The following is a 15928-nucleotide window of genomic DNA, read 5'->3' on the forward strand; positions in this document are numbered from 1 at the left end:
AAAAACAGATGATCTGGATCATTATCGCCTTGCTGTTTGTGGGAGCTTGCTGTGCGTAAATTGGTAGCTATGTTTCTTACATATCATGCAGGGACTCAAAGAGCGCTTCGCTGGTTGTATGGCTTCCAGGCATCGCAAGGTCATCATAGGCGCTATAGAAATGCAAGCCTTTTACCTTCTGATCTTTATCGAAGCCGTTATTTCTCTGCAGGGTGTTGACTCATGATGAACACAACAGGCACATTCCAACATTACATGCTTGTTTTAATTCAGAAGATTAACAGAGCCCGGAAATCATAATTACTCACACCCAAACTGAAAAAGAGTACAGCAGTGAATTGTTTAAAGTATTAATCCAGACAACATGAGTTCAAATTCAACTGGGGCAGTTAGAGAATCTGAACCCTGCCCTTTGCCTTGGCCCCATGCATTGTGGAGTCCCCGTTATTCCCTCTACAACACCCAGTGCCCTGGTGGCCTCCCACAGTTGACTGAACAATTATCCCCAATCTGACCTGCTGCACTCTGAATTCAGTTGCACATTGATCTGCGTGGAGATATGTCACACATTCACAGCCAGCAGAAGGAAGACTTTGATGCTATCAGCTGACTGGAACCCACCACGGAAAGTTTACCAGCTGACTCACTGACTTCCCGCACCTCTCAACATCGCCCACAGCATCCCCTTCCCACCACAATCCAATCCAGCTCACCGTTTGTAAAAGAGTCCTTTGCCATTTATTCATTCATGGGATGTGGGCGTCGCTGGCCAGGCCAGCATTTATTGCCCATCACTAATTGCCCTCGAGAAAGTGGTGGTGAGCTGCCTTCTTGAACCGCTGCAGTCCATGTGAGGTAGGTACACCCACAGTGCTGTTAGGAAGGGAATTCCAGGATTTTGACCCAGCCACAGTGGAGGAACAGCGATATAGTTCCAAGTCAGGATGGTGCGTGACTTGGAGGGGTACTTGCAGGTGGTGATGTTCCCATGCATCTGCTTCCCTTGTCCTTCTAGATGGTAGAGGTCGCGGGTTTGGAAGGTGCTGTCGAAGGAGCCTTGGTGCTTTGCTGCTGTGCATCTTGTAGATGGTACACACTGCTGCCACTGTGCGTCGGTGGTGGAGGGAGTGAATGTTAGTAGATCGGGTGGCAATCAAGCGGGCTGCTTTGTCCTGGACGGTTTCGAGATCCTTGAGTGTTGTTGGAGCTGCACCCATCCAGGCAAGTGGAGAGTATTGCATCACACTCCTGACTTGTGCCTTGTCGATGGTGGACAGGCTTTGGGGAGACAGGAGGTGAGTTACTTGCTGCAGGATTCCCAGCCTCTGACCTGCTTTTGTAGCCACTGTATTTATGCGGCTACTCCAGTTCAGTTTCTGGTCAATGGTGACCCCCAGGATGTTGATAGTGGGGGAATTCAGTGATGGTAATGCCATTGAATGTCAAGGGGAGATGGTTAGACTCTCTCTTGTTGGAGATGTTCATGGCCTGGTACTTTGCGGTCCGAATTATACTTGCCACTTATCAGCCCGAGCCAGGTCTTGCTGCATGCGGGCACGGACGTCTTCATTATCGAAGGAATTGAAAATGGAACTGAACACTGTGCAATCATCATTGAACTTCCCCAATGGGGTATGGTCGTGTAGTGGTTACATAGAATTAGGTAGGATTTACAGTACTGAATGGGCCTTTGGGATTTCTGATTACCTTTCTCCAGCTAAATTTAATTCAAGCCCAGGTAAAGTTTATTTTCAGTTAATTAGAATCTTCATCATCATCCTCATCATCATCATCATCCTCCTCCTCCTCCTCTACCCATGTGCGCAAGACGGACGGTAAGGAGAAGCGATCTAAATTCAGGCTGGGATAAGCAATCACCTCATCGGGAGAAATGACCAACGTTTCCATCCTACAAAGCCAAATTTAAACAAGGGTGTGAGATGAGTGAACTCCTCTGTATAGGACAGGATAGTGTACGGGTGTAGTGTAATAATTACAGAGCTTTTACAGTGCAGAATCAGGCCATTCGGCCCATCTACTCCGTGCTGGTGTTTCTGCTCCACACCAGCCTCCTCCCACCCCTTCTCCCTCTCACCCTATCGCCATATCCTTCTATTCCTTTCTCCCTCATGTGTTTATCCAGCTTAAATACATCGATACTATTCACCTCGACCACTCCCTGTGGGAGCGAGTTCCACATTCTCACCACTCTCTGGGGAAAGACATTTCTCCTGAATTCCCAATTGGATTTATTAGTGACTGTCTTATATTGATGGCCCCTAGTTCTGGTCTCTGCCCCGCCCCCCCCAGCAAGTGGAAACATTTTCTCTATGCCTACCCTATCGAAACCCCTTTCATCATTTGAAAGACCTCAATCAGGTCACCCCTCAGCCTTTCCAGACAGACTGTGTTTGGTGTCTGCAGTGATGTCCTGGGGCTGAGATAATTGACCTCCAACAACCACAACCATCTTCCTTTGTGCTAGGTATGACTCCAACCAGCAGAGAGTTTTCCCCGATTCCTATGAACTCCAGTTTTGCTCGGGCTCCTTGATGCCATACTTGGTCAAATGTTGCCTTGATGTCAAGGGCAATCACTCAAACCTCACCTCTGGAGTTCATTTCTTTTGTCCATTTTTGGACCAAGGCTGTAATGAGGTCAGGAGCTGAGTGGCCCTTGCAGAACCCAAACTGAGCGTCAGTGACCAGGTTATTGCTAAGAAAGTGCCACTTGATAGCACTGTTGATGGCACCTTCCATGACTTTACTGATGATCGGGAGTAGACTGATAAGGTGGTAATTGGCCAGGTTGGTTTTGTCCTGCTTTTTGTACACTTGACATAACTGGGCAATTTTCCACATTTCCGGGTAAATGCCAGTGTTGTAGCTGTACTGGAACAGCTTGGCTAGGGGAACGGCTAGCTCTGGAGTACAAGTTTCCACTATTGCCGGAATGCTGTCACGGCCCATAGCCTTTGCAGTATCCAGTGCCTTCAGCTGTTTCTTGATATCAGGTGGAGTGAATCGGATTGGCTGATGACTGGCGTCTGTGATGCTGGGGGCCTCAGGAGAAGGCCGAGATGGATCATCAACTCGGCACTTCTGGCTGAAGATGGATGCAAATGCCTTGTCTTTTACACTGATGTGATGGGCTCCCAATCATTTTGGTTGGGGATGTTTGTGGAGCCTGCTCCTCCTGTCAGTTGTTTAATTGTCCACCACCATTCATGACTGGATGTGGCAGGACTGTAGAGCTTAGATCTGATCCGTTGGTTGTGGGATCGCTTAGCTCTGTCTATCGCATGCTGCTTACGTTGTTTGGCATGCAGGTAGTCCTGTGTTGTAGCTTCACCAGGTTGATACCTCATTTTTAGGTATGCCTGGTGCTACTCCTGGCATGCCCTCCTGCACTCTTCATTGAACCAGGGTTGATCCCCTGGCTTGATGGTAATGGTAGAGTGGGGAATATGCCGGGCCATGAGGTTACAGATTGTGGTTGAGTACAATTCTGTTACTGCTGATGGCCCACAGCACCTCATGGATGCCCAGTTTTGAGTTGTTAGATCTGTTTGAAATCTATCCTATTTAGTACGGTGGGTACCCTCAGTTTAAAAGGACTGTGCGGTGGTCACTCCTACCAATACTGTCATGGACAGATGTATCTGCGACAGGCAGATTGATGAGGATGAGGTCAAGTATGTTTAGGTAAAACCTCCCTGTACATGGATGACGTCGCCGTCTTCTGCTCGGATCCGCTGTCCGTGCGCAGACTGATGAGCATCTGCGACCAGTTCGAACTGGCCTCGGGAGCCAACGTTAACCACGGCAAGAGCGAGGCCATGTTGTTTGGGAACTGGGCTGACCGATCCTTTGTCCCCTTCACCGTCAGGTCAGATTACCTGAAGGTGCTGGGGATATGGTTCGGAAGGGCCGGGGCGTGCACCAAAACATGGGAGGAGCGAGTAGCCAAGGTACGACAAAAGTTGGGCATGTGGGGGCAGCGATCTCTCTCCATTGTGGGTAAGAACCTGGTCATCAGGTGCGAGGCGCTCACGTTGTTGCTCTACGTGGCGCAGGTCTGGCCCATACCCCACTCCTGCGCCGTGGCAGTCACCCGAGCCATTTTCCGCTTCATCTGGGGATCTAAAATGGACCGGGTCCGGAGGGACACGATGTTCAAATCTCTGGACAAGGGTGGGAAAAATGTACCCAACGTGGCCCTCATCCTGATGAACACCTTCGTGTGCGGCTGCATCAAGCTGTGTGTAGACCTCCAGTACGCAAACTCCAAGTGTCACTACGTGCTGAGGTTCTATCTGTCCCTGGTGTTGCGAAGGATGGGCTTGGCCACATTGCCGCGGAACGCTCCATGCAGTTGGGCCGTGCCGTACCACCTATCCTTCGTGGAGCAGTTTCTGTGGGAAAACACCTTTGACCACCGGTCCATCAGGCAGTGGTCTGCACGGAATGTCCTCAAGGGCCTACGGGAAAAGGAGACGGTGGATGCTGTCGGATGGTTCCCCGAGCAGACCGTCAAAGTCATTTGGCGGAATGCCTCATCACCAGAACTTTCAAACAAGCACCAAGACGTAGCTTGGCTGGTGGTGAGAAGGGCCCTCCCCGTCAGATCCTTCATGCACACCCGAAGTCTCGCCCCCTCCGCACAGTGCCCCCGCGTTGGCTGTGGTGGGGAAGAGACGGTCGCCCACCTCCTCCTGGAATGTGTCTTTGCAAAGCAGGTGTGGAAAGAGATGCAGTGGTTTTTGTCGAGGTTCATCCCAAGCAGCTCTGTAACACAGGAGTCTGTGCTCTACGGGCTGTTCCCAGGGATGCACACCGAGACAAACATCAACTGCTGCTGGAGGACTATCAATTCGGTGAAAGACGCCCTTTGGTCTGCCCGAAACTTGCTGGTCTTCCAGCGCAAAGAGTTGTCCACCACCGAATGTTGCAGACTGGCACATTCCAAGGTTCAGGACTACGTGCTGAGGGACGCACTAAAGCTTGGGGCAGCCGCAGAAAAGGCTCAATGGGGAAAGACCACAGTGTAAGGTCCCACCACCAAGCTGAACTGAGGGGCTGGATCCATGGGAAACCCCTCGAACTGTATCGGGAAAATTTTCGTTTGCTGTAAAATGTAAAAATGTATATGGCATGACAAATGAAATGGAAGGGTTGCGAGGCAACTCATGATTGTATTGAAGGAAACTGATTGTATTTTTTGACTTGGTGCTGTTTGAAACTGTTTGGTAATGTATTTTTTACAGATTTTTATGAATAAAGTATATTTTGGAAATTTTAAAAAAGTATGTTTTTTCCCTCTTCTTGGTTACCTGACAGGGGAGAGACACCATGATTAATGGCCTTTGATCCTGTTCTAGGTAAGTTTTGAGTAAAATGGCTGTAACCAATTCCATAGCTTCAGGCCAGGGAGTACATAACACCGTTCAGGTGGTGGTGAAGGATAAGGAAGGAGATGCACCAGTTGACCGTACCGTCTTCATTAAAAAAATCCTTATTGATTGCTGTGGATTCCAAGGTGCGGACATCTTCTGCCTGCAGGACTTCCCCAGCAATGGATATTTCAACGTGATGTTCAAGAACATGGCGGGACGCATCAAATTCCTGAAGGTATTCAAGGAGAAGGGAAACCAGGCGCCGCTGTCGATCCTCACAGTGGAGCCACTCTTCACACTGCCGTCACAACATGACCGGGTGGGGACAATTCACCTCCAAAACCCCCATGTTCCTGTCGTGGATATACTCACCTTTCTCGCCAGGTAGGTCAAGGACCCATTTGGGATTTGGACCAGGTCAAGGTGACCTTGAAGGTCGATGCCAATGGAGCCATCACCCATCCTCCCTCCAGCTTCGCTATCGGAGTAAGTCGAGGCTTCTTGGCCTATGCGGGGCAGCCCAGAGTTTGTCGCACCTGTGGCAAATCTGGTCACGTGGCAGCTAACTGCAGCACGGTCGTCTGCAAGAACTACAAGGAGGAAGGCCATCAGACCAAGGACTGTTAGCAGAGTAAGTGTTGCAACCTGTGCGGTGAGGCAGGCCACCTCTACAAAACCTGCCCCAAACGCTGCCTCAGTTATGCTCAGGCGGCAAGGTCCAAGGAAAGGCCGGGAGAAGGAACAGGGAATGTGTCTGGTACTGGGAAGGAGACAAGCAACCCTCACCGCAGCGAGCAAAGTCTACCTGAGAAGGAGAAGAAAGGGGAGGCAGCTGCAACCAGCGACCCAGCACCTACCCTGTGCCCGGAAACCCCTCCTCTACAGACAGAATCAATGGAGGAGGAGGCAGCAGATGGACAAACTGGTCAATGGCAAGTGGTACAAAGGAAAACCACAAAGAAAAGACCTCCAAAAGTGGAACAGGCCACCACCCAAACCAGTGGCAAGAGGAGGCTACCGTCTGAGACTGACTACGGCAGCTCCTCCTCACTGGACGAGGAGGGGCCGGAACGACAGCACCTGCAAAAGAAGCGGCAGAACTCAAAGGAGCTGGAAGATGAAGCCCCCTAGTCCCCGGGCACTGGAAGCTGTGATGGGCCCAGCATGCCCCAAACCCAAAGCACCGAACCGAGCGACATGCCCAGCGCATCCCAGCTCCAGGACACCGAGAGCAAAGCGTCGGGCACACCCCAGCTCCGGGAAGCTGGGAGCAGTGATGTTTTCGAGGAGGAACAGGAGGGAAAAGACGCCAACAGCAGAGGACAGCCCAAGCCTTGCTGCCGACAAGAGACCCCCCCCGCCCCCTGATGTCACCCCAGCAGAACAAACCCTGCATGAGAAACCAGGAGGGGTTTCTGAGCCCAATGAACGTGAAACTACTTGTGTACACAATGGGTATGCAGGAACATCCCAAAGGACTGGGTCTAGCAAGGACAAATGGTGTGGGAAGCAACAACTAACTTAAAAATGGGTATAAATATTGCTTCAATTAACGTGCGTAGCATTAAATCCACTACGTGATGTGCTTCAACCTTGGACTATCTGACAGCTTTTGTCAGCTCATCTCGAGTTAGCGGTTTGTCCAGTCTCTCCCTCATGCTGTCATCTAAGATCTCCGTGATAGATAACAGGAAGGACTTGGAAGCTGTGCTGTCCGTGGGTTTCACGTTGTACAGCCCAGCATAAAAGGATTTGCTGATCCTTAGTATGTCGGACTGCGAAGACGTTACCAAGCCATCCTCTTCCCTCAGGCTGCTGATCACAGAGCTCTCTCTGTGTACCTTTTGGAAGAAGTAATGTGAGCCCGTCTCATCCTGCTCGACGGTGTGGAAAGAGATGCAGTGGTTTTTGTCGAGGTTCATCCCAAGCAGCTCTGTAACACAGGAGTCTGTGCTCCACGGGCTGTTCCCAGGGACGCACACAGAGACAAACATCAACTGCTGCTGGAGGACCATAAATTCGGTGAAAGACGCCCTTTGGTCTGCCCGAAACCTGCTGGTCTTCCAGCGCAAAGAGTTATCCACGACCGAGTGTTGCAGACTGGCACATTCCAAGGTCCAGGACTACGTGCTGAGGGACGCACTAAAGCTTGGGGCAGCCACTGTAAAGGCTCAATGGGGAAAGACCACGGTGTAAGGTCCCCCCACCAAAGTGAACTGAGGGGCTGGACCCCTCGGAAACTCCTCGGGCTGTAGACACCAGATATGGGTTTGCTGTAAAATGTACATGGCATGTAAAATGGAATGGAATGGTAGTGAGGCAACTCACTCCTGTATCGAAGAAAACTGATTTCCTTTGCACTTTTTGGAATGTCAACTTGGTACTGTTTTGAACTGTTTTGTAATGCATTTTTTTACAGATTTTTATGAATAAAATATAATGTTTTTCCCTCTTCTTGGTTCCCTCACCACCTGCCACAGACCCAGTCTAGCAGCTATGTCCTTTAGGACTGAGCCAGCTCGGTCAGTAGTGGTGCGACTGAGCCACTCTTGGTGATGGACATTGAAGTTCCCCACCCAGAATACATTCAGTGCCCTTACTCCCCACAGTACTTCTTCCAATTGGGGGTGGGGGCAGTAGGTGGTAATCAGCAGGAGGTTTCCTTGCCCATGTTTGACCTGATGCCATGAGACTTCATGGGGTCTGGAGTCAATGTTGAGGACTCCCAGGGCGACTTGTATACCACTGTGCCGCCACCTCTGCTGGGTATGTCATGTCCTGCCCGTTCCCATTCACTGTGCAACTCTCCCAATACTTGTTATTTCATTTGTATAACACTTCTCCCATTCTCTGTTATTTCCTGTGTGTCTCTCTTCCATTCCCTGTTATACCCTGTCTGACACTTCCATTCCCTGTTATACCCTGTCTGACACTTCCATTCCCTGTTATTCCCTGCTTGATTCATTCTTTATACATACACGAGGAAGCTTACCTCTGCATGAAATGCATCATACTCTGAAACACAAAGAACAATATGTTAACCATTGTTACCTGGAATCGTGAACACACACTCACATTTACACACTCACATAGATACGTAAACACTCGCACACCTGCAGTCCCACATACCCTCACATCTATAGGTGCACGTACTCATTTTTACCTGCAATAGCTCACAATCATTCAAAGACATAAGCACTCAAGCATGCACTCACACACACACATGCAAAGACTTTCCCACACATGCGCACTCAAAACACACACATACACACAAGCCACAAACACACACTCTGCTGGTACACGCACACACACACAGTCAACCTCTCATACACACACACAAGCCGCCACAAACACACACTCTGCTGGTATAACACACAGACACACACACACAGGCACACACACAGGCACAGACACACACGTAATTCCGTACAGAGGTGACAGTGAGCTACCTTCCTGACTGCTGCAGTCCATGTGAGCGTGTACGAGAGTGTGTGTGAGATTGTAAGACCGTGTGAGAGAGATTGTGAGAGCGTGAAGGTATGTGAGTGCGAGAGTGTGTGTCTGTGTGTGAAAGTGAATGTGAGTGGAAGTATGTATGAGCATGAGTGCGTGAGAATGAGTGTGAGAGTGAGAATGAGTGGGAGTGTGAGAGAGTGAGTATGATAAGAGTGTGAGAGCGAGTGTGAGAGAGTGAGTGAAAGAGAGTGTGAGAGTGAATGTGGGAGAGAGTGCGAGAATGAGTGTGAGAGAGAGAGTGAGTGAGAAAGGGAGAGAGGGAGAGTGTGAGTGTGTGAGAGAGTGAGTGTGAGAGTGAATGTGAGAGTGTCACTATGAGAGTGAGTGTGGCAGTGAGTGTGAGAGAGAGAGTGTGAGTGTGAGAGTAAATGTGAGAGTGTAAGTGTGAGAAAGAGAGAGAGAGAGTGTGAGAGTGTGTGTGAGAGTGAACGTGAGAGTGTGAGTGAGTGAGTTTGGGTCCATGGTGTCACCCAGCTCTCAGCACCTGCGGGTGTTTGCGAGCAGTTTAATGCCATTCCCTCCTGTCCAACACTCCCCAGGAATGTGCTCTGGGGGGAGTGGGGCAGAGAGAGGTCTAATTTAGGGAATAAGGGAATACTTGTCAAGAAAAGGAAAGACTAATGGCCAGTAATAAATAAAATTAATTATAGGTGGAATGAAACAACAACAGATACAGAGAGAACATATTGCTGAAACTATAACACCTTAGGTAGAAATAGGGCAGGAAATAGAAATAGAAAATAGAAACAGGACACAGATAAACAGAGACAGACACACAGGACACAGATACAGAGAGACAGACACACAGGACACAAATAAACAGAGACAGACACACAGGACACAGATACAGAGAGACAGACACACAGGACACAGATAAACAGAGACAGACACACAGGACACAGATAAACAGAGACAGACACACAGGACACAAATAAACAGAGACAGACACACAGGACACAGATAAACAGAGACAGACACACAGGACACAGATACAGAGAGACAGACACACAGGACACGGATAAACAGAGACAGACACACAGGACACAGATAAACAGAGACAGACACACAGGACACAGATACAGAGAGACAGACACACAGGACACAGATAAACAGAGACAGACACACAGGACACAGATACAGAGAGACAGACACACAGGACACAGATAAACAGAGACAGACACACAGGACACAGATACAGAGAGACAGACACACAGGACACAAATAAACAGAGACAGACACACAGGACACAGATACAGAGAGACAGACACACAGGACACAGATAAACAGAGACAGACACACAGGATACAGATACAGAGAGACAGACACACAGGACACAGATAAACAGAGACAGACACACAGGACACGGATAAACAGAGACAGACACACAGGACACAGATACAGAGAGACAGACACACAGGACACAAATAAACAGAGACAGACACACAGGACACAGATACAGAGAGACAGACACACAGGACACAGATAAACAGAGACAGACACACAGGACACAGATACAGAGAGACAGACACACAGGACACAGATAAACAGAGACAGACACACAGGACACAGAAACAGAGAGACAGACACAGAGGACACAGATAAACAGAGACAGACACACAGGACACGGATACAGAGAGACAGACACACAGGACACAGATAAACAGAGACAGACACACAGGACACAGATACAGAGAGACAGACACACAGGACACAGATAAACAGAGACAGACACACAGGACACGGATAAACAGAGATAGACACACAGGACACGGATAAACAGAGACAGACACACAGGACACAGATACACAGAGACAGACACACACAACACGGATAAACAGAGACAGACACACAGGACACAGATACACAGAGACAGACACACAGGACACAGATACACAGAGACAGACACACACAACACGGATAAACAGATACAGACACACAGGACACGGATAAACAGAGACAGACACACAGGACACGGATACAGAGAGACAGACACACAGGACACAGATAAACAGAGACAGACACACAGGACACGGATAAACAGAGATAGACACACAGGACACGGATAAACAGAGACAGACACACAGCTCACAGATACACAGAGACAGCACACATAACACGGATACACAGAGACAGACACACACGACACGGATACACAGAGACAGATACACACGACATGGATACAGAGAGACAAACACACAGGACACGGATAAAGAGAGACAGACTCACATGACATGGATACACAGAGACAAACACAAAGGACACGGATACACAGAGACAGACACACACAGAGACAGACACACAGGACACGGACACACGGAGACAGACAGACACACACACACACACGACACGGACACACAGAAACAGACACACACAGAGCAAGGATACACAGAGAGAGACAGACACACACACACACGTCACGGACACACACGCGCAGAGACAGACACACACACACATGACATGGACACACAGAGGCAGACAGACACACATGACAGACATACTGAGACAGACAGACAGGCACACACACAGGAGTGACACACAGAGACAGACAGAAGGAGTGATAGGGGAGGCAGTGGCATAGATGTATTGTCACTAGACTAGTAACTCAGAGGGCCAGGGTATTTCTCTGGGGACATGGGTTCGAATCCCACCACAGCAGAAGGTGGAATTTGAATTCAAATAATAAAATTCTGGAATTAAAAAGCTAGTTTAATGATGGCCATGAAACAATTGTCACTTTTTGTAAAAATCCATTCTTTAGCTGGTCTGGCCGACATCTGACTCCAGACCCACAGCAATCCCAAAGCCAACAGATCAGATCTAAGCTCTGCAGCCCTGCACATCCAGCGGTGAATGGTGGTGGACAATTAAACAACTAACTGGAGGAGGTGGCTCCACAAATAGCCCCATCCTCAATGATGGGGGAGCCCAGCACATCAGTGCGAAGGATAAGGCTGAAGCATTTGCAACAATCTTCAGCCAGAAGTGCCAAGCTGATCATCCATCTTGGCCTCCTCCTGAAGTCCCCAGCATCACAGATGCCAGACTTCAGCTAATTCGATTCACACCGCGTGGTATCAAGAAACGACAGAAGGCACTGGATACTGCAAAGGCTATGGGCCTTGGCAATATTCTGGCAATAGTACTGAAGACCTGTGCTCCAGAACTTTCCGCGTCCCGAGCCAAGCTGTTCCAGTACAGCTACAACACTGACATCCACCCAGAAAATTACCCAGGTATGTCCTGTACACAAAAAGCAGGACAAGTCCAACCCAGCCAATTACTGCCCCATCAGTCTACCCTCAATTATCAGTAAAGTGATGGAAGGTGTCGTCGACAGTGCTATCGAGCGATACTTGCTTAGCAACAACCTGCTCAGTGACGCTCAGTTTGGGTTTTGCCAGGGCCACTCAGCTCCTGACCTCTTTAAAGCCTTTGTTCAAACATGGACAAAAGAGCTGAACTCAAGAGGTAAGATGAGAGTGACTGCCCTTGACATCAAGGCAGCATTTGACCGAGTATGGCATCAAGGAGCTCTAGCAAAACTGGAGTCAATAGGAATCAGGGGGAAAACTCTCCGCTGGTTGGAATCATACCTAGTGCAAAAAAAGATGGTTGTGGTTGTTGGAGGTCAATCATCTGAGCTCCAGGACATCACTGCAGGAGTTCCTCAGGGTAGTGTCCTCGGCCCAACCATCTTCAGCTACTTCATCAATTACCTTCCTTCAATCATAAGGTCAGAAGTGGGGATATTCGCTGATGATTGCACAATGTTCAGCACCATTCGCGACTCCTCAGATACTGAAGCAGTCCGTGTAGAAATGCAGCAAGACCTGGACAATATCCAGGCTGGGGCTGATAAGTGGCAAGTAACATTCGCGCCACACAAGTGCCAGGCAATGACCATCTCCAACAAGAGAGAATCTAACCATCTCCCCTTGACATTCAACGGCATTACCATCACTGAATCCCCCTCTATCAACATCCTAGGGGTTACCATTGACCAGAAACTGAACTGACCAGCCATATAAACACCGTGTCTACAAGAGCAGGTTAGAAGCTGGGAATCCTGCGGCGAGTAACTCACCTCCTGACTCCCCAAAACCTGTCCACCATCTACAAGGCACAAGTCAGGAGTGTGATGGAATACTCTCCACTTGCCTGGATGGGTGCAGCTCCAACAACACTCAAGAAACTAGACACCATCCAGGACAAAGCAGCCCGCTTGATTGGCACTCCATGCACAAACATTCACTCCCTCCACCACCGACGCACAGTGGCAACAGTGTGTACCATCTACAAGATGCACTGCAGCAACTCACCAAGGCTCCTTTGACAGCACCTTCCAAACCCGCGACCTCTATCAACTAGAAGGACAAGGGCAGCAGATACATGGGAACACCACCACCTGCAAGTTCCCCTCCATGTCACACACCATCCTGACTTGGAACTATATCGCCGTTCCTTCACTGTCGCTGGGTCAAAATCCTGGAACTCCCTTCCGAACAGCACTGTGGGTATACCTACCCCACATGGACTGCAGCGGTTCAAGAAGGCAGCTCACCACCACCTTCTCAAGGGTAATGAGGGATGTGCAATAAATGCTGGCCTGGCCAGCGACGCCCACATCCCAGGAACAAATAAAAAAAAGACAAACACACAGAGACAGACAGAGACAGGCAGAAGGAGAGACAGACAGACGGACAGATACATCGGGGAGAGGCTCACAAAGACAGACAGAAGGAGAAGCCGACAAACATAAATACATACAGGAGATCGAGACAGAGTCACAGAAAGAGACAGGAGAGAGAAATGTACAAACGGACAAGAAGGTGAAACAGGATCATGGGATGGATTCAGTGGGCCCAGGGGTATCATACTTCGACGAAAGGCAGCTCGTCCTGAACATTGGCTGCCTCCTTGAATGAAAGTATTGTGTTTGCACATTCCTCCAGTCTGTCAGTGGCCTCTGCCTGGAGGCCATATACGGTGTCTAGGTGTTCTTTTCCAACATGCTGGATGTCAATCTTTATCCGTTCCTTCTCATTCTGCAGGAACTCGATCACGTGATCAATCTCACACTCGGTCTCTTCTGTGGCATTCGAGATCTCTTCCTGAACACACAGAAACCAGCACAGTCAGTCAAACCTGGAGGTCTAAGCAGCCCCCAAGTACACGCACGTGGGAGAGGCTCCACCTTCACAAGAGTTTTATGTGCAAGACAACCCACAAAGTGAACTCTCAATTTAAATTAATTTGCCACAAGGTAAATTCAGCCCATCAAACTCCCCCAGACACATGGTACAGTACCCCAACACCCCCCACCCCCCATCCAGATTTCTGAAATATCCAAGGGTTTCTGCCTCAAAGTCCATTCTCTGCGCTCATCGCTCACTGTCTGCCGTCAGCCCTATAATCATCACCCCACCCCCCACACCCCCCCCCCCAGTTTAAACCCTGTCCTGCTGTCATGGTTGACTGGTGCACTGGATCTACTCTACTGCTTAGTTAGGCTAGGGAGCTGATTGAAGCTGCACAAGGCCAGGCCGAGGTTAGACGGCAGGAGGTGGATCCTTTCCCCAGAGAATAGCGGTCCTCAGGGACAGGCTGACACCTCGTGCAATGGACACCGATTCAGCCGAGCCAGAACTGGACCTGTTCCTGCCCGAGGAGGACATTCCGTCTCACTAAAGGTAGGTACACCTTTAGGAATGGTCAGGGCCAGAGTGAGCTCCTGGGCCAGTCTCGATTGCCTTGAGGGAGAGGGATTTCCCAGACTTACCCCCACACGCGCTCCCAAAATTGGCCTGGGGTTTTTCAAGCTGCTTCTCTGCCTCTCCCAGGAGATCGCAAGGATCTTGTGTGGGGTTGGTGCAGTGTATATCACAGAATCACAACCTCACAGAAGGAGGCCATTCGGCCCATCGTGTCTGCACCGGCTCTCCGAATGAGCATTTCACCCAGTGCCACTCCTCCGCCTTCTCCCCATAACTCTGCACATTCTTGCTTTTCATATCACTGTCTTAATTCCCTTTTGAATGCTTCAATTGAACCTCCCTCACCACACTCTCAGGCAGTGCATTCCAGACCTTAACCACTCGCTGCGTAATCATGTTTTCCCCCCATGTCACTTCTGCTTCTTTTACCAATTACTTTAAATCTGTGTCCTCTCGTTCTCAATCCTTTCACCAGTGGGAACAGTTTCTCTCTATCTACTCTGTCCAGACATCTCATGATTTTGAATACCTCTATCAAATCACCTCTCAGCCTTCTCTTCTCCAAGTAAAACAGCCCTGAAGTTCCTCATCCCTGGATTAATTCTCGTGAATCTTTTCTGTACTCTCCTCAATGCCTTCACGTCTTTCCTAAAGTGCGGCCCCCAGAACTGGACGTATTTCTCCAGCTGAGGCCAAACTAGTGTCTTATATAAGTTCAACATAACTTCCTGGCTCTTGTATTCTATACCCCTATTAATAAAGCCCAGGATACTGTATGCTTTATTAACCATTCTCTCAACCTGGCCTGTGCAGCCCTCCCTCAGCACTGACCCTCCGACAGTGCAGCACTCACTCAGTACTGACCCTCTGATAGTGCAGCGCTCACTCAGTACTGACCCTCCAACAGTGCGGTGCTCCCTCAGTACTGCCCCCTTTAACATGGTCGTGCTCCCTCAGTACTGCCCCTTCCGACAGTGCTGTGCTCCCTCAGTACTGTCCCCTCCGACAGTGCCGTGCTCTCTCAGTACTACCCCCTCAGACAGTGCCGTGCATCCTCAGTACTGCCCCCTCCGACAGTGCCGTGCTCCCTCAGTACTGCCCCCTCAGACAGTGCTGTGCTCTCTCAGTACTACCCCCTCAGACAGTGCTGTGTTCTCTCAGTACTACCCCCTCAAACAGTGCTGTGGCCTCTCAGTACTACCCCCACAGACAGTGCTGTGTTCTCTCAGTATTCCCCCCTCAGACAGTGCTGTGCTCTCTCAGTACTACCCCCTCAGACAGTGCTGTGTTCTCTCAGTATTCC

At 49.6% G+C, this 15928-nt stretch overlaps 1 protein-coding gene across 3 annotated transcripts in view; it reads right to left on the minus strand.

Moving 5' to 3' along the window:
• Nucleotides 1-243: 243 nt before the first annotated feature.
• Nucleotides 244-15928, minus strand: part of LOC137352740 (tripartite motif-containing protein 75-like) — a 28546-nt gene continuing 12861 nt past the window's right edge. For all 3 annotated transcript variants that reach the window (XM_068018500.1, XM_068018499.1, XM_068018501.1), the window contains exons 5-7: nucleotides 13789-14022; nucleotides 8388-8410; nucleotides 244-1909 (exon numbers count right to left, since the gene is read on the minus strand). In XM_068018500.1, coding sequence (XP_067874601.1) covers nucleotides 1756-1909; nucleotides 8388-8410; nucleotides 13789-14022 — 411 coding nt within the window. In that variant the 3' untranslated portion in view covers nucleotides 244-1755. The remainder of the gene's footprint in view (nucleotides 1910-8387; nucleotides 8411-13788; nucleotides 14023-15928) is intronic.

The sequence above is a fragment of the Heterodontus francisci genome, chromosome 39 (assembly GCF_036365525.1).
Source record: "Heterodontus francisci isolate sHetFra1 chromosome 39, sHetFra1.hap1, whole genome shotgun sequence".
NCBI lineage: Eukaryota > Metazoa > Chordata > Chondrichthyes > Heterodontiformes > Heterodontidae > Heterodontus > Heterodontus francisci.